This window comes from Solanum lycopersicum, chromosome 9 (assembly GCF_036512215.1).
Source record: "Solanum lycopersicum chromosome 9, SLM_r2.1".
NCBI lineage: Eukaryota > Viridiplantae > Streptophyta > Magnoliopsida > Solanales > Solanaceae > Solanum > Solanum lycopersicum.
In genome coordinates this window covers 10,016,074-10,042,733 of record NC_090808.1, presented here as the reverse complement: position 1 = coordinate 10,042,733, position 26,660 = coordinate 10,016,074, and the positions used below count along the sequence as shown (strand labels likewise).

The 26,660-nt window shown below is 34.1% G+C and overlaps 1 protein-coding gene across 1 annotated transcript; it reads left to right on the top strand.

Moving 5' to 3' along the window:
* The first annotated feature begins 11,403 nt into the window (after positions 1-11,403).
* On the top strand, positions 11,404-12,032 carry LOC138338358 (uncharacterized). The gene is made up of 2 exons (XM_069289315.1): positions 11,404-11,583; positions 11,667-12,032. The coding sequence occupies exons 1-2, from the start codon at positions 11,404-11,406 to the stop codon at positions 12,030-12,032; spliced, it is 546 nt and encodes a 181-aa protein (XP_069145416.1).
* Positions 12,033-26,660: the final 14,628 nt, after the last annotated feature.

Here is a 26,660-nt window from a genome sequence, read left to right as displayed (position 1 = left end):
TGTTTCTTCACTTAAGCGGCTAACTTATTAATATTATTATTATTATTATTATTTTGCATTATATTATAAATAAATAAATGAATAAGAGGCAGTATTGTGAATCATAAAAGGTAAAGTGTAAAATTTGACTTTAGCTAATGGAATGAGTTAGTTTTGACAGTGTAATATAAACTACTTCATAAGGTTGTTATTTAAAAGGCAACCTTTTATTGAGCTAATTGGATTACACGCCATCAACCCATTAGGGTTCAGATTATGATGTCTGGCAGTTAGGCCTATAATATTGGCTTAACTAATGGAGTAATTTTTTTCGTGTGGTTTATGCTTTAAGTTAATGATCTCCGCCCAACGAACTTATTATACGGGCATGATTTTTTCTCTTTCTTACATGATTAACTCATCTATATTAAGAATATTATAATTAATAAATAGTTACCATTAAGCGGTTTGTGTATTTGCAATTATGTGAAGTTCTTAATATTTTATTTGTGTGAGACTATTATATATGATTTTAGAATTATGATTAATAAATCAGATTTATGAAAGTGATCTATTTATTTGAGTTAATAGAATATCCTCAATATATCATGTATTAATTGTTCTTCATAAATTTATACTAGTAAAAATTTGTTTACTCGAAAGGAAATTTACCTTTGAATACTAGTAACACTTCAATTATCATAAGAAAATATATTAAAGATTTTCACTGATTTAAAGGGGGAAATATAATATCTTGCATTCTTGAATTCTCAAGTGTATTAATTGAGAGAACAATATATTGTAAAGAGGTGAGTTCTGTGTCTTAGCTAAAAGGAAGGATACAATGTATACGTTATTCTCATGAGATAATTATGAAATTATTGGAGAGTGATATTTGAATCATGTTTTTTTAGTCATTAACTAAAAGCCATCTAAACGATTTTTGATAGAACCATAAAATTTCAAGTCAATCAGAGATCATAAAAGTTCATGACCACCTAAACTATGACCAAATTGTGTTTATGTTAAATTTGGAAAATTATTGTACATAGTTATTTAACGAAAATTGATATATGATAAAATATCGGTGATGTAATTCCTAAAGATGCTTAAATCACTTGAATTTGAATTTGGTCATAACTTTGGAAATAAAAATTCTTTACATACTCCAATTCATCGAAATTTGGTAGCTCATCAATAACGGCCTAGTAAGATGTACTCATTGTTATGTGGTTATATTTTTTTGAGATCGTTAAAATGATTTTAAAGATGTTCATCAAAATTAAAATGTGATTTAGTACGAAAGACATCCTTTATATTGGTTTTATTTATGTTATATGTGGTAAATGATTACACATGATGAGATAACATACATTGATATATGATAAGGATTTGGATCTATTCATTTTTCCTTAAATCATTTGAATCTTAATTTGATCATAGATTTGGAGATAATTATCACTTTTGAACTCCAATTGATCAGAAATCCAGTGGGTTCATCTGAAACAATCAAATTTAAAATACTCATTATTATGCAGTGATTTGGTAATTTGAGATCGTTCAGATGATGTTTTTAGATAATTTTTATATCTTGAAAAATTAATTTTATCAAAAAATTACTCGACTATGATATAGTGGTGATAGGGATTGTTCTCTATGGTCTTGATGACTATATTTTAGTGAAGTATTAAGTTCATGTGTTGTCTTAGACCTTTTTCCATAACTAATGAAATTAAAAAAACTCATTAAAATTTAATTTCTAGTTTTAATTATCTGTATTGACTCTACTAAAATGAGTAATATTTGATTGGATCAATGGATCTAGGATAATGATATTCACTTGACTTAAATTAACATATACTCTTCATCTTGAGTTGACTTTTACTCTAAATTTGTTGAAGTGAATATTTGACACTATATATGTATGTTGCATGACATTTTTCATAAAAATTTTATTGTTCAAGATGCATTGATATTTATTAGGCGTGTTTTGAATTTTAATATTCATCGTATACATAAACCTGCTTTCTTTTGGAATTTGGAATTTCATTCTTAATTCTTAATTCGTGTATCTATTTCACAAAATGATGATATATGATAAGAATTACTGAGCGAAAAAATCTTAAATTCTATTATGACCAAACAATGTTTTCAACCAAATTGATCATAGTTTTGGAATTCGAAAAAAAAAAGAATTTTGATTGATCTGAAATTTTGTAGATTCATAAGAACGACCTAGTAAGATATTAATTTTTTTGGATCGATATCTGATTTTTGGGTCATAATTGATTAAACAGTACTGAAGTATTAATTTTATGTGTTGACTTAGACCTTCATCCCTAACGGATGAAATTGATACAAGTCACTATGTATTTAATCGTATAGTTTTGATAATCTGTATTAACTCTTCTAAACTGAGTAATATATGATTGGATCAATATAACTAGAGGATTTTCACTTGACTTAAACTAACAGTAGACTCTCCATCTTAGTTAGGTCTGTATAAGTTTATGGAGAGAATAGTCGGTCATTGTACATGTGTATTGCATGAGTAGTTCTCCAATCCCATCGATTGACTATTCATGATACATGAATATATATATGTATAAATAAGCCCTGAATTTCATTATTTCGAATTATTAGAAATATTATGATCTATTTAATGTATTATGTCACATGTTCTCAATAAACTTTACGCACCCAGTTAGTACTACTTAAGCTTTTCTTTTGATATGGATAAAATATTAACTCAAAGAATGCAGTATATATAAACATAGTGTTAATCATTTTCAGTTTCTAACTAGATAAGTGATGAATATGATATATTTGTTTGTAACTCTCATATAATTGGGTTTGATGAATATTTCATTTATAAGTGGTATGTAGAAGCGTGATTTTTTTTTATCATCTCATATAAATTGAATTTTATTAATCTTTCTCATAAGAGAAAATATCTTTTGAATTGAATGAAACTTATCGCACACTAACACCAAAGTTTATTTTGAATAGAACTTCGAGAATGATTAATGGATGAACATAACGGTTCATTGAAAGTGAAGTCACTACCAACATGTTCGTTCTGTTTAGAAGGATAAATAACTAAGAGACTTTTCCTCTTAAAAAGGAAAAACTGGTATTGATAAGTTAGAATTATTCTATCTTGATTTGTGAGGTAAATGAACATTCGGGCAAGAGGTGACTTTGAGTATTCTATGATTTACACAAATAGATATTCATGATATGAATATATTTTATTTTTGATGTTTTGGTAGTTTGAATATCTTGATAAACTTATCAAGATATTTTAAACTAATATAGCATCATGAAAAAATATATATAAAACAACTGCAATATGATTATATTAACGTAAACCTCTTTGCAGAGCTCATGAATCACTTATCTTACAGAATAATTGCATTTCAACTGTCTACAGCAGACGCTCTATAATAGATTGGTGTAGAAGAGCAAAGAAGTAGACTCTTATGAAGATGATAAAATAAAATATTGACTTATTATTAGTTATTTTGTTTCTTTTAGGATAGATTCTAATAACTACATACCACATTCTTAATTCAATTTCTTTCAAATCAGTACCTTGGATAACTATAGAACTAGTTGAATGACGTAAGTCTAATCTGTAACATGTTCAAATATAGGATTGTCCAACACATTTGTTGAGTGGGAGAATAAGAAAATTGGAATTAAGAACAGAATGTGTGTGTTAATTGGATATCCTAAAGACTGAAAGAGGGTTTATTATAGATTATAGTGTCCTAAAGAAAATAAGGCAATGGTTAACACAATTGTCTGATTTCTAGAAAAGGATCATTTAGTAAACCATGTTCCTAAAAGTAAACTAGTTTTACAGGAATTGAACATACAAATAACAAATAAGTCAATTATAAATTTGGACGCTCAAAAACATCTAATGGGTATATAAGATTTTACGTTTCATTGCATTTAAGTAGTGGGAGAAATGTTACAAGATATTAGAGACCTACTATCTCAAGTAGTGAGAGTGATGTTGAGCATATTAAAAGAACACTTCATGAAAAGTTGTTAATATTTCAATATCAAAATTTTTCGAGAATATATTAAAACTCAAGAACATGGCAGTGTGATTATAATTGTATTACTTAGTCATAATGGGAGAATCATAATAAAGATTGAATTGTTTTGTATGTTTGAGAGAACTTTTATGATAGAGCTCCTGAAAAGAAGTTGTAATGACCCGCTAGGTCGTTTTGAGAACTAGGACTATTTTGACTCCTTTTGAAAATTTAAAGGGGTATTTTTAAACTATTCGAAGACTAAGAGTATTTAGTTGATAAAAAAATTATTAAATAATTAATATAGATAATAGATTGGTGGAGTTTCGTGGCTAATAATTTCTTATTTAAAAGAAAAAGAAAATGAAAAGTGGTAGAGGCGAAACCTTACCACAGGCGACCAGCGAGAGGGAGAAAAATCGTAGCCATTGTTCAGGTAAAGATATGAGATATTCGTTCTTTTCAATTCTATATATAGTAGTATATTGTCAGAGTGCTTGGGATTGTGTTATTATTTTATGTTATATTGATAGTGGGTGATAAGAAATAATGAGTAAGTCGGTGATGGTAACTAAATTATATTATATTGTTAGGAATTTGGTTAGTATTTGTTATAAAGAAAAAAAAGGAAAAATCGATTGAAGTCGGATAGTTGAATGGTTGCAAACAAGGTTAATGTTTTATGGGAACTTGTCTACAAATATTTTCTTATATTTTTGTTAGTTTAAGAATTGTAGGAACAAGATTGAGCCAATAATTGGACAATCATTGTCAATGATTGAAATTTGATAAATATTTTAGAAAATTTGGCACTTGTTTACAGAATGGATTTCTGTAAAAAAAAATTAAATAGATTTTTAATTAGAAATGTAATGGAGGAAGTTATTTTTATGTTTGAGTTATTAGAGTGGTGGGAGATAAGAGTGGATGCCAATCATTAGGAAATCATATGCCAATGATTGGCATTTGGATAAAGTTTTTTGAATTGACAATGTGCAGAATGTTTTTTTTAAAAAAAGGAGGAACGTTCCACTGTTCTGCCAATGGGTGGAATTTAGTTCGTGTTTTATTCATATATTAAAATGTCAGTTTTTAATATATTGAGGTAGACAATTAATTATTGGATATATATTATATGGTTTAACATTGATTTCTAGGATATTTAAATGATTAAGGTTAAATTCTTTGATTCAAATTCGACAAATATGATAAATTTTGGCATATAAATTATATCATGATTTGGAGTTTGATTAGAGATATGAGTGAGTTTTAGGATCTATGATATAATTATAATAATTTGAATGTCCACAAACTCTCTCACCTACGAATGTTGCATCATTGGTAGATTGTGAGCGTTCCAAAACTTTGCAGAAAGGGAAGGAACTATTTTGAAGTTTTGTGGCACTAGGTTCGGCTCTTAAGATATGTTAAGACTTTTAGACTTGTTGAAGGATATTTTCCTAATTAATATAAAAAAATGAAATAGATAGACAAAGGGGTAAGGGCGAAAGATTGGGGTCTCGTATCAATGGTGTGACGGACATTGGTACGAGTACCAGTGTTATAAAAAGAAAAATTACTACTATATAATGTGGATTGTAATTTGAGAATGCCAAAGCATATGGGCATTAGGTGATATATTATTCACTTGAAATCCTTGTGTGATTGTGTTTTCTTTATTACACCCGTATAGTTGTGATAATCGAGATGGTTATGTAGTATGTTGATATTTGACTGATTCAGGTGCATCATCATCCCCTTTATTGAACTAATATTGTGTACATGCATTCACATGAGATTGAGTATAAGTTGGGCACGTGGCTATCGTCCGTGCTGGGGATGGTGAGATGTTAAGATTGTAATTTGGGCACTTGGAGACCGTTCGTGCGAAAATTGTTTGATATTATGATAGAGCGTTGAGATCGTCCGCACATACACGTGGAGATCGTCCGTGTCAGTATATGGACCTCGCGAGTCCCCCATTGGTCATGAGCTCTCGATGTATTTCCGAGGAGTATCATGTATATACGATTGAGTGAGTACGGGTATTCTGAGACAATTCATTACATGGTATCATATTGCATTGCATTCAATCACATCATTCATTTTTAATGATTATGTGTTTTGTTTGGTGTTTGGAAGTACTTGATGTTTGATTACCTTTATTGATGAAACTTAAATAATGAGTGTAATATGTATATATATATGTGTGTGTGTGTGTGTGTGTGTGTGTGCATATATATATATTTATATAATTTAAGAATTTATTTTTTTATTTAAACTCCCGTCACTACTTTCTCGTTGTCGGTCAATGAGACATACTGGGTACACGTGGTTTCGTACTCATACTGCACTTGTTGCACTCTTTGTGGTGCAGATTCGATTCTGAGTAGTAGCACATCTCGTGGAGAAAATTGATTCCGAGCTTGAAGTTCTTGGAGTTGTGGTGAGCTGCTTCGCTGTTCCGTGGCCCACACCTCCCTTTATCTTTTTATTATTCTGTTATTAGTATTCAGACAGGATATCCCTTATGTTAGATTTGTCATTTAGTTTCAGACTTGCATCAGATTTTAGAAGCTCTTGTACTTAAGGCACCAATTCTTAGGGTGATATATTTTTTCTAGTTTCCGCATTTCGTACTTTAAGGAACTCAATGTTGGATATTCTTGCCAAGTTTTTTTGCCTTTTTTATTTTTACCCATTTGTAGGTTGCGTTTGGTTAATATGTTGGGTTGTCTTACCTATTTGTTCGGAACATAGGTGCCATCACGACTCGTGTTTCTTTTTGGATCGTGACAAATTTGGTATTAGAGCCCTAGGTTCATCGGTCTCACGAGTGCAAGAGCAATGTCTAGTAGAGTCTTGTGGATCGGTATGAAGACATCCATACCTTTCGAGAGGCTATAGGACATATAGGAAATATTTTGTTCTTTCATTCACTATCGTTCACACTTGACCTTCTTGAAATTCTAATTTTGATATCTCATTCTCTCAGATGGGCAGAACTCGTACACCGGCAAGTGGTGGTCAGAATCCTAATCATGCGCCTGCTTCTGGGAACACTATCCAAGGTAGAGGTAGGAGACGAGCTCAAGGTCGGGGTAGGGATCGTATTGCAGCACCTGTGGAAGGTCAAGTACCAATAGTTACCTAGGGTCGTGATAGGACCGTACCTCCTGATGCAGAGGTTATTCATGGGGATGTGCAAGATCGTGTCAATGGGGATGAGCCAGCTCAGGCGCCACCAAGTACTATTGTTACCCCAGTGCTTCAAGATACCTTGACTCGTATGTTAGGACTCCTAGAGGGGATGCTAAGGCAGGAGCTTTGCGTGTCACTTCTAATGGCTCACAGACCCGTGTCTGAGGTCATACTCCAGATCCGATAGTTACTATGGATTCTCAGAATCCCAGGACTCAGCCAGCTACTGCTGTAGCTTCTCGTTTGGATAATATGGATTTTCCAGATATGACATCACATTTGGTGAACTGGCCTTCTATGCCCATTGATGAGCAAAAGATGTTTGGGAGGTTTAGACTAATGAATCCTCCTACTTATACTGGTGACAACTGAGGATGCAAATGAATTTATAGTTAGGTATCATGAGAGGCTGCATATTCTTGGATTGGTGGAGTCTCATGGAGTTGACTATACTGCTTTTTCAGATGACTGGCTCTGCCAAACAGTGGTGGAGGGATTATATTAGTAGTAGGCCAGCTGGATCCTCTCCACTATCCTGGACTCAGTTTACTCAGGTATTTCTATCAAAATTTATTCCACATAGTGAGAGGGAGCGCAAAAGGACCGAGTTTGAAGGTTTGCAGCAAGGTAGTATGTCAGTTGCAGAGTATGAGGGTAAATTTCATGCCTTGGCTAGACATGCTTCGATGATACTTCCTACAGAGGCTGAGAGAGTGAGGAGGTTTGTTAAGGGGCTGATTATTCCGATTCGTCTAGGATTTTCTCAGGTCGCTGCTTCTGGTGTTCCGTTCCAGAAAGTGGTGGATGCTGCTAAGGAGTTGGGGATGATTCAACGTGAGAGATTTGAGCAGCGTGAGGGCTAGAGGACCCATTATTCAGGTGATTTTTGTGGTGCTCCGCCTAGTAGTCGAGGTTATGTAGGGAGAGGTTATCACTCTCAGTCCAGCAAACCCATTCATGCTGCTATACCTGCTTCTGAGGCTGGTTACACTAGGCATAGTTCTTCGAGCTCAGTGCATACTTCACAGGGTTCATCTTCTACGCCTATGGTTCGTGGAGGGCATTATGGTTAGTCAGGGTCCTCTCATCAACTTGCGTCTCGTAGGGGCTGTTTTAAGTGTGGTGATATGGGACACTTTGTGAGATACTGCCGTAGGACCAGACGTGGTGGCTTACATCAGAGTTCTCAGGCTTTCTTTAAGGGCTGCACGACCTCCATCTAGGAGTGGTGCACAGAATGGTAGAGGTGGTTCTCATTCAGGTAGAGGTGGTTCTCCTTTTGATCGAGGTGGTATTCGTCGAGGTTTACAATCAGATGGAGGTCATTCTCATTGTTATGCTTTTCCTGGTAGGCCAGAGGCTGAGGCTTCAGATGTTGTTATCACAGGTATTATTCCGGTTTGTCATCGACCAGCTACTATATTATTTGATCCACGATCTACCTATTCTTATGTGTCCACATATTTTGATCCTAGTCTGGATATATTATGTGAGTCTCTTGATTTTCTGATACATGTTTCCACTCCTGTCGGGGATTCTGTAGTTGTAGATCGGGTGTAGCGATCATGTATTGCTACCTTGATGGGGTATGACACTCATGCAGATTTAAAGGTATTAGATATGATAGATTTTGATGTGATTCTTGGTATGGATTGGTTATCTTCTTACCACGCAATTTTAAATTTCCATGCCAAGACAATTACTTTAGCTATGTGTGGAATTCCTATAGTAGATTGGATAGGTTCTCTTAGTCACCCCCCTAAGGGAGGATGTTTGGCTTACTTGGAACACATTCGAGATACTAATGTTGAGACTCCTATGCTTGAGTCTATTCCAGTGGTGAATGAATTTTCAGAGGTATTCCTGGCCGATTTGCCAGGTCTTCCACCAGATCGTGATATTGATTTTTGTACTGATGTGGTGCCAGACACTCAGCCTATTTCCATTCCTCCTTATCATATGGCACTGGATGAATTGAAAGAGTTGAAGGAGCAATTACAGGATATGTTGAGCAAAGGTTTTATTAGACCGAGTGTATCTCCTTGGGGTGCTCTAGTGTTATTTGTGAAGAAGAAAGATGGATCTATCCGTATGTGTATTGAATATCGACAATTGAACAAGGTAACCATTAGAAATAAGTACCCGATACCTCGTATTGATGACTTATTTGATCAGTTGGAGGGTGCTTTAGTTTTCTCCAAGATTGATTTGACATCTGGATATTATCAGCTAAAAATTAGGGCAGAGGATATCCCTAAGACAGCTTTTCGAATGCGTTATGGCCATTACGAGTTTTTGGTAATGTATTTTGGATTGATTTGTTGGATAAGGCTAAAGGTGAGGCTGATCGATGTTTTATAGTCTTCATATCTATGGAAAGAGGAAGCTAGGATGACTAATGCCCCTGCAGCTTTTACGAACTGTATGAATGGAGAGTTCAAACTGTATTTGGATTCCTTTGTTATTGTATTCATTGATGATATATTGATATACTCACGCAGTAAGGAGGAACATGAGCATCATTTGATGATTGTGCTTGGGATTCTAAAGGAGAAAAAGATTTATGCAAATTTTTCAAAGTGTGAGTTTTGGCTTAGTTTGGTAGCATTCTTAGGACATGTAGTGTCCAAGGAGGGTATCATGGTGGATCCTATGAAGATTGAGGCAGTTAGAGATTGTGTAAGACCTGCTTCAGTTACTGAGATTCAGAGTTTCTTAGGCCTTGGTGGTTTTTATAGACTATTTGTAGAGGGTTTCTCCTCTATTGCATCACCATTAAATAGATTGACACAGAAGAAAGTGACTTTTCAGTGGTCTGACGAGTGTGAGGTTTGTTTCCAAAAGCGACTACTGCTTCGATTTTGACCCTACCCATGGAGGAAGAGGGTTTTGTTGTATATTGTGATTCTTCTCGAATTGGTCTGGGTTGTGTATTGATGCAGAAGAGAAAGGTGATAGCTTATGCTTTGAGGCAATTGAAGGTTCATGAGAATAACTACCCTATTCATGATTTAGAGTTGGCGGCTGTTGTGTTTGCATTGAAGATTTGGAGGCATTATCTTTATGGTGTGCATTGTGAGGTGTTCACAGATCATCGTGGCCCCCAATATATATTCAATCAGTGGGATCTGAATTTGAGGCAGCGGAGATGGTTGGAGTTGCTCAAGGACTACGACATGACTATTCTTTATCATCCAGGCAAGGCAAATGTTGTAGAAGATGCCTTGAGTCGAAAGGCGGTAAGTATGGGTAGTCTAGCCATGTTACAGGCTAACGAGCGTCCTTTAGCTAGGGATATCCAATGCTTGGCCAATAGCTTTGTGAGACTTGATATTTCAGAACCTCGTAAGGGGATGGCTTATATGGAGGCTAGGTCATCCTTGTTGGAAAAGATTCGGGCTCAACAATTTGATGATGGTGAGTTATGTAAGATTAGAGATAAGGTGTTAAAAGGAGAAACCAAGGCTACAATTCTGGATAGCGAGGGAGTTTTAAGGATTAAAGGTCATATCTGTGTTGCTCGGACAGGTGATTTGACTAGATTGATCATGGAGGAGGCCCATAGTTCAAGGTACTCTATTCATCCAGGGGCTACTAAGATGTATCGTGACTTGAAGAAACACTATTGGTGGTGTCGTATGAAGAGGGACATAATAGATTTTGTATCTCGATGTTTGAATTGTCAGCAAGTGAAGTATGAACACCAAAATCCTGGAGGTATGACTCAGAGGATGCCCATACCTGAGTGGAAGTGGGAGCGCATTGCTCTGGACTTTCTGGTAGGGTTGCCACGTACCTTGGGTAAGTTTGATTCTATATGGGTCATCGTGGATCGACTGACTAAGTCGGCACACTTTGTACAAGTTCAGACTACCTATAACTCAAGGAAGTTAGCCAAGAGATAGGTCGTTTACATGGGGTTCATATATCTATTATTTCATATTGTGGCACGCAATTTACATCTCATTTTTGGCGTTCTATGCAGAAGGAGTTGGGCACTCGAGTGGATCTTAGTACAGCCTATCACCCTCAGACTGATGGTCAGTCTGAACGAACTATTCAGGTTCTTGAGAACATGTTGCGGGCATGTGTAATTGACTTTGGTGGTCACTGGGATCAGTTCTTGCCATTAGTGGAGTTTGCGTATAATAATAGTTAACATTCAAGCATTGAGATGGCACCATTTGAGGCTTTGTATGGTAGGAGATGTCGATCTCCAATTGGATGGTTTGATGCAGTTGAGGTTAGACCGTGGGGTACAAATTTGTTGAGTGAGTCCTTAGACAAGGTCAAGTTGATCCAAGATAGACTTCTCATGGCTCTGAGTAGGCGAAAGAGTTATGCAGATAGGAAGGTTCGTGATTTGGAGTTTATGGTTGGAGAGAGGGTTCTACTTAAGGTTTCACCCATGAAGGGTGTGATGAGATTTGAAATAAGGGAAAGTTGAGTCCAAGGTATATTGGTCCTTTCGAGATTGTGGAGCGTATTGGTGAGGTGGCATATCAGTTGTCTTTGCCATCTGGTTTGTCCGGTATCCATCTTGTATTTCATATTTTGATGCTAAAGAAGTATTATCAGGGTGGTGCTCATGTGATTCAATGGGATTCCGTGTTACTTGTTCAGAATTTGAATTTTGAGGAGGAGCCGGTTACCATTTTGGATAGGCAAATTTGGAAGCTAAGGTCCAAGGAGATTGCTTTAGTAAAGATTCAATGGAAGCATCGTCCACTGGAGGAGGCTAAATGGGAGACAGAGTCAAGCATGAGGATTAAATATCCTCATCTTTTTGAGCATTTAGGTTAGCTCTTCTCTTTTTCTTTCGAGGATGAACGTTTTTTTAAGTGGTAGGTAATGTAATGACCCACTAGGTCGTTTTGAGAACTAGGACTATTTATACTCCTTTTGAAAATTTAAAGGGGTATTTTAAAACTATTCGAAGACTAAGAGTATTTAGTTGATAAACATTTTATTAAATAATTAATATAGATAATAGGTTAGTGGAGTTTCACGGTTAATAATTTCTTATTTAGAAGAAAAAGAAATGAAAAGTGGTGGAGGCGAAACCTTACTACAGGCGACCAGCGAAAGGGAGAAAAATCGTAGCCATTGTTAACGTAAAGATATGAGATATTCGTTCATTTAAATTCTATATATAGTAGTATTTTGTCAGAGTGCTTAGGATTGTGTTATTATTTTATGTTATATTGATAGTGGGTGATAAGAAATAATGGGTAAGTGAGTGATGGTTACTAAATTATATTGTATTGTTAGCAATTGGGTTAGTATTTGCTATAAAGAAAAAAAGGAAAAATCGATTGAAGTCGGATAGTTGAATGGCTGCACGCAAGGTTAATGTTTTCTGGGAATTTGTCTGCAAAATTTTCCTTATTATTTTTATAGTCTAAGAATGGTAGGATTAGATTTATCCAATCATTGGAATTTGATAAATATTTTAGAATATTTGGCACTTGTTTACAGAATGGATTTCTGCAAAAAAAAAAATAACAATAGATTTCTAATTGGAAATTTAATGGCGGAAGTTATTTTTATGTTTGAGTTATTAGAGTGGTGGGAGATAAGAGTGGCTGACAATCAATGGACAATCATATGCCAATGATTGGCATTTGGATAAAGATTTTTGAATTGACAATGTGCAGAATTTTTTTTAAAAAAAAGGAGGAACGTTCCACTGTTCTGCCAATGGGTGGAATTTAGTTCGTATTTTATTCATATATTAAAATTCTAGTTTTTAATATATTGAGATAGGTAATTAATTATTGGGTATATATTATATGGTTTAACATTGAATTCTAGGGTATTTAAGTGATTAAGGTTAAATTCTTGGCTTGAAATTCGACAAATATGATAAATTTTGGCATATAAATTATATCAAGATTTGGGGTTTGATTAGAGATATGAGTGAGTTTTCGGGTCTATGATATACTTATAATAATTTGAATGTCCCCAAACTCACTCACCTACGGATATTGCATCGTTGGTAAATTGTGAGCATTCCGAAACTTTACAAAAAGGGAAGGAACTATCTTGAAGATTCGTGGCACGAGGTTCGGCTCTTAAGGAAGACCCTGTGTTATATCACCAGATCTCGATTTTTCATATATAAATGTAACTAATGTATCTCCTTCGTAAAGGGTTTCCCCATCACCCTCTTTCATTGCCATTTTTGAAGCAAATAGAAAAAATCTTCTATAACCATGAGAGGGTAGAATAGAAAAGTTGATAGCATATTAAGATTCTTCCTTTAGACATGTTGAAGGATGTTTTCCTAATTAAAGATAAAAAAAAATGAAATAGATAGACAAAGGGGTAAGGGCAAAAGATGGGGGTCTCGTATCAACGGTGTGACGGGCATTGGTACGAGTACCGGTGTTATAAAAAGGAAAATTACTACTATAGAATGTTGATTGTAATTTGAGAATGCCAAAGCATATGTGCATTAGGTGATATATTATTAACTTGAAATCCTTGTGTGATTGTGTTTTCTTTATTACACCCGTATAGTTATGATAATCGAGGTGGTTATGCAGTATGTTTATATTTGACTGATTCAGGTGCATCATCATCCCTTTTATTGAAATAATTTTGTGTACATGCTTTCACATTAGATTGAGTATAAGTTGGGCACGTGGAGATCATCCGTGCTGGGGATGGTGAGATGTTAAGATTGTAATTTGAGCACGTGGAGACCGTTCATGCGAAAATTGTTTGATATTATGATAGTTCATTGAGATCGTCTGCACAGACACGTGGAGATCGTCCGTGTCGGTATATGGACCTCACGAGTCAACTTTAAGTCATGAGCTCTCGATGTATTACTGAGGAGTATCATGTATATACGGTTGAGTGAGTACTGGGTATTTTGAGACAATTCATTACATGGTATCATATTGCATTGCATTCAATCACATCATTCATTTTTGATGATTATGTGTTTTGTTTGGTGTTTGGAAGTACTTGATGTTTGATTACATTTATTGATGAAACTTAAATAGTGAGTGTAATATATATATATATATATATATATATATATATATATATATATATATATAAAATTTATAGAATATAAGAATTTATTTTTTATATATAAACTCCCGTCACTAGTTTTTCGTCGTCGGTCAATGAGACATACTGGGTACACGTGGTTTCGTACTCATACTACACTTTTTGCACTCTTTGTGGTGCAGATTCGATTCCGAGTAGGAGCACATCTCGTGGAGCAAATTGAGTCCAAGCTTGAAGTTGTTGGAGTTGTGGTGAGCTGCTTGGCTATTCCGTGACCCACACCTCCCTCTATCTTTTAATTCTTTTGTTATTAGTATTCAGACAGGATATCCCTTATGTTAGATTTGTCATTTAGTTTCAGACTTGCATCGGATTTTAGAAGCTCTTGTACTTAAGACACCAATTCTTTGGGTGATATATTTTTTCTAGTTTCCGCATTTCGTACTTTAAGGAAGTCAATGTTGGAGATTCTTGCCAAGTTTTTTTGCCTTTTAATTTTTACCAATTTGTTTGTTGCGTTTGGTTAATATGTTTGGTTGTCTTACCTATTGGTTGGGAACATAGGTGCCATCACGACTCGTGTTTCTTTTTGGGTCGTGACAGAAGTACACTCTTGAGTTTCATGATAAGGTCTCTCAAGATCTAGTTAAAAAAATTGATTTGTTAATGACGAAGCACTACTAGACAAAATTGCATGAGAAAATAGTTTGGTAAATTTTCTTTCGATAAGAAATGAAGAAATACATGTGAATGTTGTAAATGCATAGTTAGGAGTCTAAGTGGGAGAATTTTAGTGTGTATACTATTAAATAAGTGTTTAGACATAATATTCTAACAATTGTCAAGATTAAATATCCAAGAGGGAGATTGTTAGGGTGTATACTATTAACCATGCATTTAGATATATTATATTATAACAACTGTGATGGTTAAAAGTCTAAGTAGGAGATTGTTGGATATATACTACTAACTATGTGTTAAGAAATAATATTTTTTAGAGAATAAATATTTGCTCAATTTCAATAGATAATTTATTCGTTTATGGTGTCTATTTACTTATATAGTAGATGATTTAGTGTGTAGAGTTTTAGCTTATACACAAAGGATTAAATCATCGGTTCTTAGAACTATTAATTTTTTTGTTCACAATCTAGGCTAAAAATTGGACATGCCATCGGATACGATTGTAGCTCGAGATTATATGTAATTTATCTTGATTGTGGGAACGATATAGTTCCAACTTCTTGTAGTGCTACATTTTGTATGTATTGAACAGGACCGAGTAGAGATAATTGTTTTAGACTGACTAACAAAAACATATTCTCTAAACTATTAAATGTACTTATATTCTTAATCATGAAATAACAACTATGATTTGTATATATTAATTATCATTTTGATTTATTAAAAGGTGAGATTCTGAGATGGGTCAATATGCCTAGTAAGTTGGATGATAATAGTATACGTAGGTCAAATAATAAGTTAGTTGATGGAATTCATGTCTCGTTATAGAAATTGATTGATATGCCTTTTTGAGAAACTTATAAGTTTTCATCGTGTCAAATCTTGAAAGTGGGTTTATGAATCGACATATGAAATAAGTTAAGTAGTGGGTCTAAAGGAAATTAATCATTAAGTTAAATTGTCAGTAATTTAATTTATTGATTATTATCTGAAACTTAACATGGAAAATTACATAAATGTTTAATGGAAAATTATGAAATATAAATAGAGGAGTTCAATTATGAATTTCAAGTGGAATGATTTGTAATTTATTATGGTAAGAATAAATCAAATTAATTATTTGGAATTATTTCCATAATAAGAAGCCTCATAGAACTCATAATTCTATTTCTATGGAAAAAGGAAGACAAATATAGTATTTTGTAGTCTTCTAGAAAAACTAGATTTTCTACTCCTTTTTGGATTAGGAAGAAATCTCTATCAATAGAGATTCTCCTAAAGTAGAAGTAGTGATTAGTTTTCTATTCGATACTTGCCCATCCAAGTATTAAGATAATTCAAATGTGACTTAGGATCACTGTAGAAGATCATAACTATCTTGTAGATTTGCTTGAAAGTCTGTCTATCTTGGAGATTCATTTGAAGGTATCCGCTCACGCTTCAAGAGGAACTCTTGAATTAAATTTCATTATGTTTATGTGTTCTAACATGATATATGTTTTAGCAAAAACGGTATTGGTTATCTATTATTTATGTAGAAATAAAGATCTTGATATGCTTCCGATGTACATATTGTTTTTCAACTGGTGAGAACATATTTCATATTGGTTTCATGTATACGGGTGTCTATCGAAATTCTTTGTGGTACTAAAAATGTCATTATCTCTTCCTTGTAATGCAAAAATAGTGAATTTTAAAGGTTTATTCAGTAAATTCAATGATCGAAAGTTCTGTAATATTCATTCTAACTATTTTTTTCGTTTGAATGGATTGTTGTCACTTTTTTCACATTTTGAATGAATTGTTTCTTTTATTTTTATGTATGATTAATAACCGAATAACTGAACCAAACCAAACCGAAATTGAAAATAACCGAATCGATAAATGTATATTATATTTGGTTTGGTTTTGACAATTTTAAAACCGATCAAATTAGTTTGATTTTAATTTTGATCAATAACCGACCCAAACTAATCCGTGAACACCCCTAATTATGACTTCAAACAATTTATGTTTCTATCTAACATGACAAAACAAAAAGATTGATACCAGTTGAAATGAGCTAGAGAATATTGTTGAATCACAAAATCATCATTTAAGAGGATAAATTATGTACTCTTGCTTAGACTTTAAATTTTAGAGATTAATTATTATACTAAATTAAGAAAATTTTATCACTCTTTTATTTAATTCTTGCAATGACTCTGGAATTAATCAATAAAACTTTTTAAACCATTGATTAGATCTGGTAAAGAAAAATAAAGTAATAAATAAAACGAAAGGTCAAAATCCTTGGTGATGTAAATAGAAACATTCTATAGTGATTATAAAATTATAAAATAATCACAACACGGTTGGTGATGTAAATGAGAAATCCATAACCAACAAAATCAAATAACCATCTCACTTGAATATTCACAAAACCTTAAGTAAAATTACAATCTGATTGGAAGTGAGAGACTACTTACATCTGATTTTGGGACCAACTGAACTTGGGATCCCCTTTTCCTCTTTTAGTTAATATTGTTTCCTTTTTCTCTAGTTGTTGTGGCTGCTCTTTTTAGGTGATATTATAGACTAGCTTTAGGGATAGTATGGTCTATTTCATTGAGGTCAAATGCTATTAAAATATAATTCCATGAATTAAATATACAATTAAAAAATTTGGAGAGCACGAGCGGAATATTCTCCTTCCTAAATGGAATATGATTCCCATAACGATTGAGATGAACTTTAACATGTGGTAACATTTTATTCAGTTTGGTCTTTTTGACTTTTATTATGAAAAATTCAAGAATACAATAGCACCTAAATATTACAGATAAGAATATTTAAAAAAAAACATATGTTGGTACTCTCTCGGTTTAAAAAAGATTGACCTACTTTGACTTGGAACAGAGTTTAATAAAAGAAAGAAGACTTTTTAATCTTATGATTTTAAATGAAAGTTATGTCAAACGTACCAAAATATCCTTTAATCTTGTAGTCTTAAACATGTCACCTGTAAAGTTAAAATTAAAGTGTTGCCAAAAAAGGAAATGTGTCATTCTTTTTTAAACAGACTAAAAAAGAAATAGAAACATTTTTTTTGAAACAGAGGAAATATCTTTTCTTTTTCCTTACAAATAAAAAGTATAAGTAAAAGCATTATTATTATCTAATATAAAAAGACTATTTTTGCTATTTTGAATTTTCTGAAGTATGATGTACGTTAAAATGAGATAAAAATTATACTTGAAAATAAACATTTAAGTTTAATATGGTTTCAAACTAATGAAGGATAAATGATCACTTGTCTACACCAATCTTAATAACGATATATGTAGGTTGCTACTGCACTAACTTTAAGCATTTATTTTATTTACCTCTTGTTACTAGTTTGAATAAATCTCCTACTATGTGGAGCACATTTAGAAGTAGTTACAGATCAAATTGTCTAGCATTAGTTAGTTGTAGATCATGTGAATGTAATTGCCTGCACTTTAGCATCTGTTGGTTAAAGATTATGTCTGTAACAGCCTGTTGCGATACTAAATAAAATTATCTTTTGTCCTTCTCATCTTAAACTTTAAATGGTATCGTAGCGTCCATAAGATCCACCGAGTTAGACAATTCATTCTTCTTAAACACTCTCATATGGCTCCAGTCACTGATGCTATTTCTGGTAGCAGTTCTATAGTTTCCACAACCACTCATGAGGTACAATTTAACTCTGTTGCTCAGTTACCTATTAAACTAAAGGGCACTCTCAATTTTTCAACATGGAAATCATAACTTGTGATGCTAGTAAATGGACATCAACTCATGGGACATCTTGATGGAACAAAAATTGCTCCATCACCTACTGATCCCAACTATCAGATTTGGTTCTCTTAGGATCAATTGATCCAACAAGCAATGATGGCATCAGTTGATACTACCATGTCTCAACCTGTTGTAGCAACATCATCTTCTACCAAAGCATGGGCACTCCTTCACGCAACCTACGCCGACAAAAGCCATACTTGCATCTTTAGCTTGCGTGATCTATTGCAGAACACCAAGAAGGCTCAAAAAGCCATTGCAGAGTAATTACAAGAGGGTTGTTATCTCTATGACGCTCTTAATGTTGCTGGTTCACCTGTCAATAACGATAAACTTACTGTCAAAATTCTATGTGGACTTGGCCCCGAGTACAGAGAACTTTCTGCTGCAATACGCGCACGAGACTCTTGTTCGAGCTTTGAAGAATTATTTCACAAGCTCACAGAACATGAAATTTTCCTATAACTTCAATATCTGGAAAAACTATCCTCTATGATAACATTTGCTGTAGCTCAGAAGTCCAGCACACCTCTGCAATTGAACAAGACAAATCCTCGCTTTAACAATATCAATGGAAACCATCGTAGTATCTACAATGGAACTCTACTAATCAGCAATCGAACTCTGGCAGTCATCCAAATAGGAGACAATATAAGCAATCTGTCAACCAATTTTGCCAAAAGTTTGGACACACGCAGATGTTTTTCGCTCCAAGTCTCAAAATCATTTTGAAGCTAAGGCTAACTTTGATTGGACTTGCAATCATCAGGAAACTCTTTGGGTTCTAAACTCTGGAGCAACTCACCATGCCACTACAAAAACCCACAACCTTGAAGCGTATACATGAACTGAAGAGATTTCTATGGGTGACGGTAAAACCATTCCCATCATTCATACTGATTCAATTTGATCTAGGCATCTAATACTGCTTTTACGCTTTCTGACACTCTTTGTTCTTCTTTAATAAAGAAGAATCTCATTTTTATTGCTAAGTTTTGTCAAGATAACCTCATATATATTGAATCTTCCCTATTATTTTGTTGTGAAGGACTTGCACCCTCTAAATCCGCTGGTACAAGGCCAGAACAATAATAGACTATATGACTAGTCGCATTTGGAATTCAGGAAGCCATTCATTCACCTTTCCTCCACAAAATCCCAACTTCAACTCTGGCACTGTAGATTGGGTCATCCCCACTCTAGAATTTTACATTTTATTCTGAAGAAATTTTCTTTACCTGTTGTTGCTGGAAAAGATAAGTTTGACCCTTGTAATTCTTGTTCCTCTAATAAAGCGCATCGTTTGACATTTCGACTCACTTTGTCCAGTAATATTCCTGTTTAGATTGTCTGTAGTGATTTATGGGAATCATCACCTGTTTTGTCACTCGATAAAAAATTATATTACTGCTTTTTTGGTTGACCAATACACCAAATATACTTGGTTGTATACATTCAAACAAAAGTTAGGTTGCTTCAATATTCTCAAAGTTTCATCCTTCAGTAGAAAAATTTATCAAAACTAAAATTTCTTTGATTTATACAGATGGAGGGAATGAATCATCGGTATTCATCCGTATCTTCAGAAAAATGACATTGAACACTTGATTTCACCTCCCTACACACATCAAAGTGGTGCCATAGTGGAAGTAGACATTATCATATTCTTGAAAGTGCTAAAACTCTTCTTCATGAAGCCTCCTTACCACCTGTTTTTCGGTCATTTGTCTGTCATTACGCTGTCTACCTTTTTAACAGACTTCCTGCTCCGATACTGAATAACAAATCACCCTACAAAAAATTATTTGGTCGATCTCTTAATTATATCGCCCTAAGAGATTTGGGTTGTCTTTGTTACCCATGATTTAAACCTTATACCAAAAATAAACTTGAGCCACAGTCCACCCCGTGTGTGTATTTAGGTATTTCTAAGATTCATCATGCTCATATTTGCTTTGACCCAGTTCAGTCAAAAAAATTTGTATGTCGTGGTGTACAATTTTCAAAAAATAAATTTTTTTGAAAGAGTGTTCATTCAATTCTAGAGGAGCTACATTGTTAGTAAAAAATAGAAACACCAAGATGAATTGAAAATTAGGAACAATGTTTATTGAACTTCAAGTTAACTAAATAAGTAAAAAGGAGCAGTACAACTGAAACAAAATATGGACTGCTAAAGACTGCTAGCATGCCTATAAAATAAGAATAACTATAACTAGTTGTTCAGATGATGAGTAAAAGAAAACTAATCTCCTAACAATTAGTTGAAGCGTCTAACCCACTCAAAGTAGATCATGATACACATAACAACATTCTCCTCCTGAATCAGGAGCTGCAAAATCCCCACTTATCTTTCTGAAATTCGAATAAGCTAAAATTGAATGACTTTCTCAATATGTCCGCCACTTCATTCTCTGATTTACAATAGAGTAAAACCACTTCACCATCTTTCTGCACTTTCCTCAAGATATATAACTTTATGTTTAAGTACTTTGTCCTTCCATCAAGCACGGGATCTTTTTATATGGCTATCGCAGCTTGATTATCCTCAAGGATATTAGTCCTTTCTTCTTGCCTAAGCAACAAATGCTAATGCGATGAAATCTGCTTCAGTTGTTAATTATTCTACTATTTCGTACTTCTTTGATCACCATGATAAATTCCCTGATCCAATAAATGAAGCACTAACTTGACGTGCTTTTCATATCACTAGTTGACCCCCACCCACCCACCCAAATTACAATCACAATATCCACATAGTTTGAAATTCTGACATTTTCTAAATATGATGCCATAGGTTAGAGTTCCTTTAATATACCTAACCACTCTTTAACTTATATTATATGGAGAATAACTTTTATCTTTCTATTCGCCAAGATAAGATACTTACACAAATACATATGCTTCTATAAAATGAAACAAATCAAAGTAAATAAAGCACAACAACTAAGAATCTGCTCCTATAATTAATTTAGCTTTATATGGAAGATATTATATATACACCTATTATATTCTATACCACTCCCCCTCAATCTAGAGCATAATTGTTAATCATACCCAACTTGTCAAAAAAATAATCAACCCGAGATCCATTTAATGCGTTTGCGAACAAATCATCTAGTTGCTCTCCTGTCTTTACATAAATGGTGGAAATAAATTTATCTTGGATCTTCTCACGAACAAATTGACAATCTACCTCAATATACTTTTTTCTCTCATGATACAAAGGATTTGAAGAAATATGAAGAGAAACTTGATTATCACATCAGATTTTTGCTGGTGTAGAATGTGTTGTTCCAACTTCTATCAATATGTGATGTATCCACATGATCTCATATGTGGACTACACCATAGCTCTATATTCAGATTTTGCATTGGATCGCAACACAACACCTTGTTTCTTACTTCTTCATGACACCAAATTACCACCAACAAAAACATAAAATCCAATAGTAGATCGTGTATTGGTTTTATAGCTAGCCCGATAAGCATTAGCAAAGCACTCAATGTGACTATGTTTGTGGGTACCATATAAAATACAAAGTCTTGGGGATATTTTCAAGTAGCATAAGATCTTTTCTAAGGTTTCCCGATGTTTGATTCTAGGTGCAGACATGAATTGGAAGAAAATATTCATTGCAAAATCAATATCTGGATGAGTTACACTGAGATAGTTTAGTTTCCCTACTAACCTCCTGTATCTCTCTGGATCATCAAAGGGGCTTCCATCCTCTCGGGTCAGATGCACATGAGGGACCATTGTAGTATTACAAGGTTTGTCTGTGGACTTTCCAGTTTTAACAAGTAGGTCGAGGACATACTTTCTCTGAGATAGGAAGATTCCTTTTTTCTTTCTAGTTACTTCTACTCCCAAAAAACATTTTACTTGTCCAAAATCTTTTATGTAGAATTTAGTATGCATGATTGACTTGGGTGAAGATCTCCCCCAAAAAATCATTTTCTCTAATAATAATGTCATCAAAATATACCACAAGAAAAATAATGCCAATTGTTGATTGTATATAAAAGACTGAGTGATCAGACATGCTCTTTTTCAGCTCAAATTTTCTATTAACAATGTCATCACGCATGCTCTTTGTCAGCTCAATTTCTTAAACTACTTCACTGAATTCGCAAAACAAATAACAAGGGCTTTATTTCAAACCATACAAGGATTTCTTTAGGTGACAAACTTTCCCATACTCCCTTGAGCAACAAATCTAAGTGACTTCTCCATATACACTTCTTCTTGGATATCACCATGAATAAATGCATTCTCGATATCTAGCCGGTGAAATGGTTAATTCTCTAATATAGCTAAGGAAATAAATAAGCAAGTAGAAATTAGTTTAGAAACTAGAGAAAATGTGTCTGAATAAATTAACGCTATAAGTCTAAGCATATCCTTTAGCCACTAGCCGAGCCTTAAATGTATCGACAGAGCCATATTAGATAACTTTGACCACATTGACCCATTTGCATCCCACTACCTTCTTTCCTTTTGGTAAATCCACCAATTCCCAAATGTGATTCACATCTAGTGTATGCATATCCTCCAGCATTGCATTATACCACCCAGGGTGACTGAAGGATTCCTTAACTATCTTAGGAGCAACAATAGAGTCTAGAGAAATAATCAAAGATCTAGACATAGAGGATAAATGACCATAGGAAAAAAAAAAGGAATTGAGTATGAAAATTTGCAACTTCGTGTACATTGGCATATAGCGATAGGGAGATCAAGATATTCTGGAAGATCAAACGAATGAGGATCTAATGAAAAATGGACTAATGAATGACATTTATCAATGGCCTCTCACCTCCTCGAGTAAACTTGTACGACCAGAGGTCTTACTACCGTAGATGGTCCAGGAACTAATTCTACAATACTCGATTGATCCTTAATGGATGATTTTTGAGATGGAGGGACAATATTTGATTCTTTCGTCAAAACTGAGGTGAATTCATGCACTAATCACTCATCTTCATCCCCCTGACTTGTAGAATTAGGTGCAAAAATAAAGATGTAGTCTCTCAAAATACCACATAAGTTGATAACAAATATTTTCCAAGTTCAATAAAATAACATTGAGACCCGTTCTAAGGACGAGAAAAACCCAAAAACACACTTCAATGCCTTTGGATCCAACTTAGTGATAAATGGATAAATATCTCAAACATAACAAGTGCTTCCAAACACCTTAGGCTCTTTTGGGAATAGTGACTTGTTTGGAAAAAAACATTGTAAGGGATATTACCAAGAAAAAGGTGGATGGGATAGGATTAATCAGAAAACAAGTCATAAAGACTGCATCTGTCCTTAATAGATGACCTTATTACTTCCATTGAGGAGCCAGTTCTAACGTAGATAGAAATGTTAGGCAGTTGCAATTCAGATCCATTGGTGTTGTTAAGGTCCATTTAGGCACCATCTACTTGAGGAGGCTACATGGGAGACAGAGAATGAGATGAAGGAGAAATTCCCCAACTTATTTGACCCTTCATATACTTCTTTACTCTTGCTCTCACGTATGAAAGTACTTTTTAGTAGTGAATGTTGTAATGACCCTCGATGCCATTTTTGTCTTAATTCATTCTTTTAGTCATTTAGAGTGTTCTTATAGTGACCACATGTCATTATGACTTGTTGGCATAGCCTATTCGGTTTCCTATTCGTTCAGGTGAGTTTTTTGTTCGTTCCTTTGTTTGGAGCTTTTGAAAATTGAATAGTTTACTTTAGTCAAATTGTTTGGTAAACAACCTCAGAATAGAATTCTAACGGTTCCATCAGCTCTTGAATTATTGTATAAGGTTAGTGGCATGGCTGGATTGAATCCCAAGGCTTTTAACGCGAGTTTGTGAAATTAGGCGTTTTTAACTTTTAAGCTTTGACCTATGTTTTACCTTTGTTCAACATTCAATGAATAAGTTGTATGATTCATTAGCTCTAAAATGTTAAATTTTTTTTAGTAGGATCTTTTTTTTGGGTCTTTAGATCTCCTTTTTGAGTTTTTCAAGTTTGGGTGAAAAGTTGAGTTTTAGGCTTAATGGGTCTCGAGAGGAGTTTTGTTATGACAATCTTTTTATGAAAATCTAACAATTCCATTGAATTTAGAATGTCGAATTCAGTGTGGTAGAAAATATAGTTTATTTTATCAGTCCCTGAAGAATCCCGAGGATCCATTCGCAGACTTTAAAAAACAAATAGAAAAAATCTCATATGTTCTCCAGACTTTAAGCAACCAAAAAATGTCTTATTTAGCAATCAGAATTCCATGTATCCACCAAATCAACGATTATTCAAAGCCAAAAATCAACATTCAAACCTCATTTTGTAAATGTGATTTCTCTCTCATTTTAGCTTTGTTTGGGTGATTCAAAAGCTTGGTTTCTCAAAACTGGCATAGCTACGCATTGGAGTGCATAGGGACTGTTAGCAAACCTCCTTTTGAGATAATTTTTGAGTTTTAGCTATTTGCCTCTCTCCTACTTTAGCTTTAATGATGATTTAAATGCATGGGTTTATTTTGGGGTGTTCCGATCCCCGAGTTGTGTTTAGTTTAGGGATACATGTAAGGGGAGGTAAAACAAATAAACCTTTTCACAGAGTTGATTTTTCAAGTACTGGTGCGGGTTCCATAATCCTATATTATACCCTATTTTGGGTCCTTTTAGAAAAATGCAATTTTTGTTTCAAAACCAATGTATTGACGTTATCATTCTATGTTAATAGCGTGGCAGAGTTTTGAGGACTTAAATAATGAAAAATCTCATGGAATGTGAATTGGAGCGCACAATGTGCCTCCAATAGGCTACTACTTCCCTCTCCTTAGACTGAGCATGATTAAATAATTGTATGTTGATTTGGGGTTAATTTGGTGGTTAATCATGTTAAATTCCTAGAATCCATGCCTTAGGCTACTTTTCCGGTATTCCGGGCATTTGAAGCATGTCTATTGTATTTGTTGATCATTCCTACCTTGTGGTGTGCCTTATTTATGATTTGTGAATGTCGTTGGAGTATGTTTGGTCTTAGTGTAGCCTTAGTTTACTGATTTCCATATACATGCGTTCTTTTTGAGTTGTTAGGCCTTGTAACTGATACGCTCAAATTACACATCCCTAGAGAAGTATAAGCGGTCGTAATCAAGTAGAGAACCCAACTAGTAGGTTGGAGTCAGTCCCACGAGAAGAATGGTGTAGACTTAATTTTATTTCACAATTATGTCTATTGAGCCAATGTCTTTCGAAAAAGAAGTTATTAAAGGGTGGGGGGGGGGTTATGAAACAAGTTATTGAGCAGTCTAAGTTAGCAAGTAAACGAAAGAAAATGTTGAGTGTTTATCTGGTTGTGAGAATAACTAGGGTATATGTGTTCCGCACAGGTTCATAATGTCGTATTCCTAGCAATAGCAATTCTTTTCTAATTCTTTGCATGTAAAGTGGTTGTATCTCTAAATTCTTGGTCCGGCATATAGAGAATCTCACCCGGTACCTTTGTCCAGCTACGTGTGTATAAGCTACTAACCCTCACCTTTACCTCATATTAGACATCTTTATCAATGTATGACTTAGTTATTACCTCGCACCAATCGACAGTAGCATATTAGATAGTATTATACTAAATCTATGTTGATAATTATTTTCCTGCTCCCACTTTCTTGGTCCGGCAAGTAGCAACAAAGCGACTTCTAATGCGTGCACTCATTAATAATACTTATAAGGGAAAGAATTATCAATACATGCAAAAACACTATTTGAGAATTGCTTAGTTTCTAGGATTACTTCGTTAATTACCAATGGTTCCCACAATCCTAGTTGTGGATTTACTTACCCATGCTAGCAAGATCACAATTCACAATTTTGAATAAATAATTCATGAACTCACTTACAACAAGAAGAAACCTAGAAATTCAACTT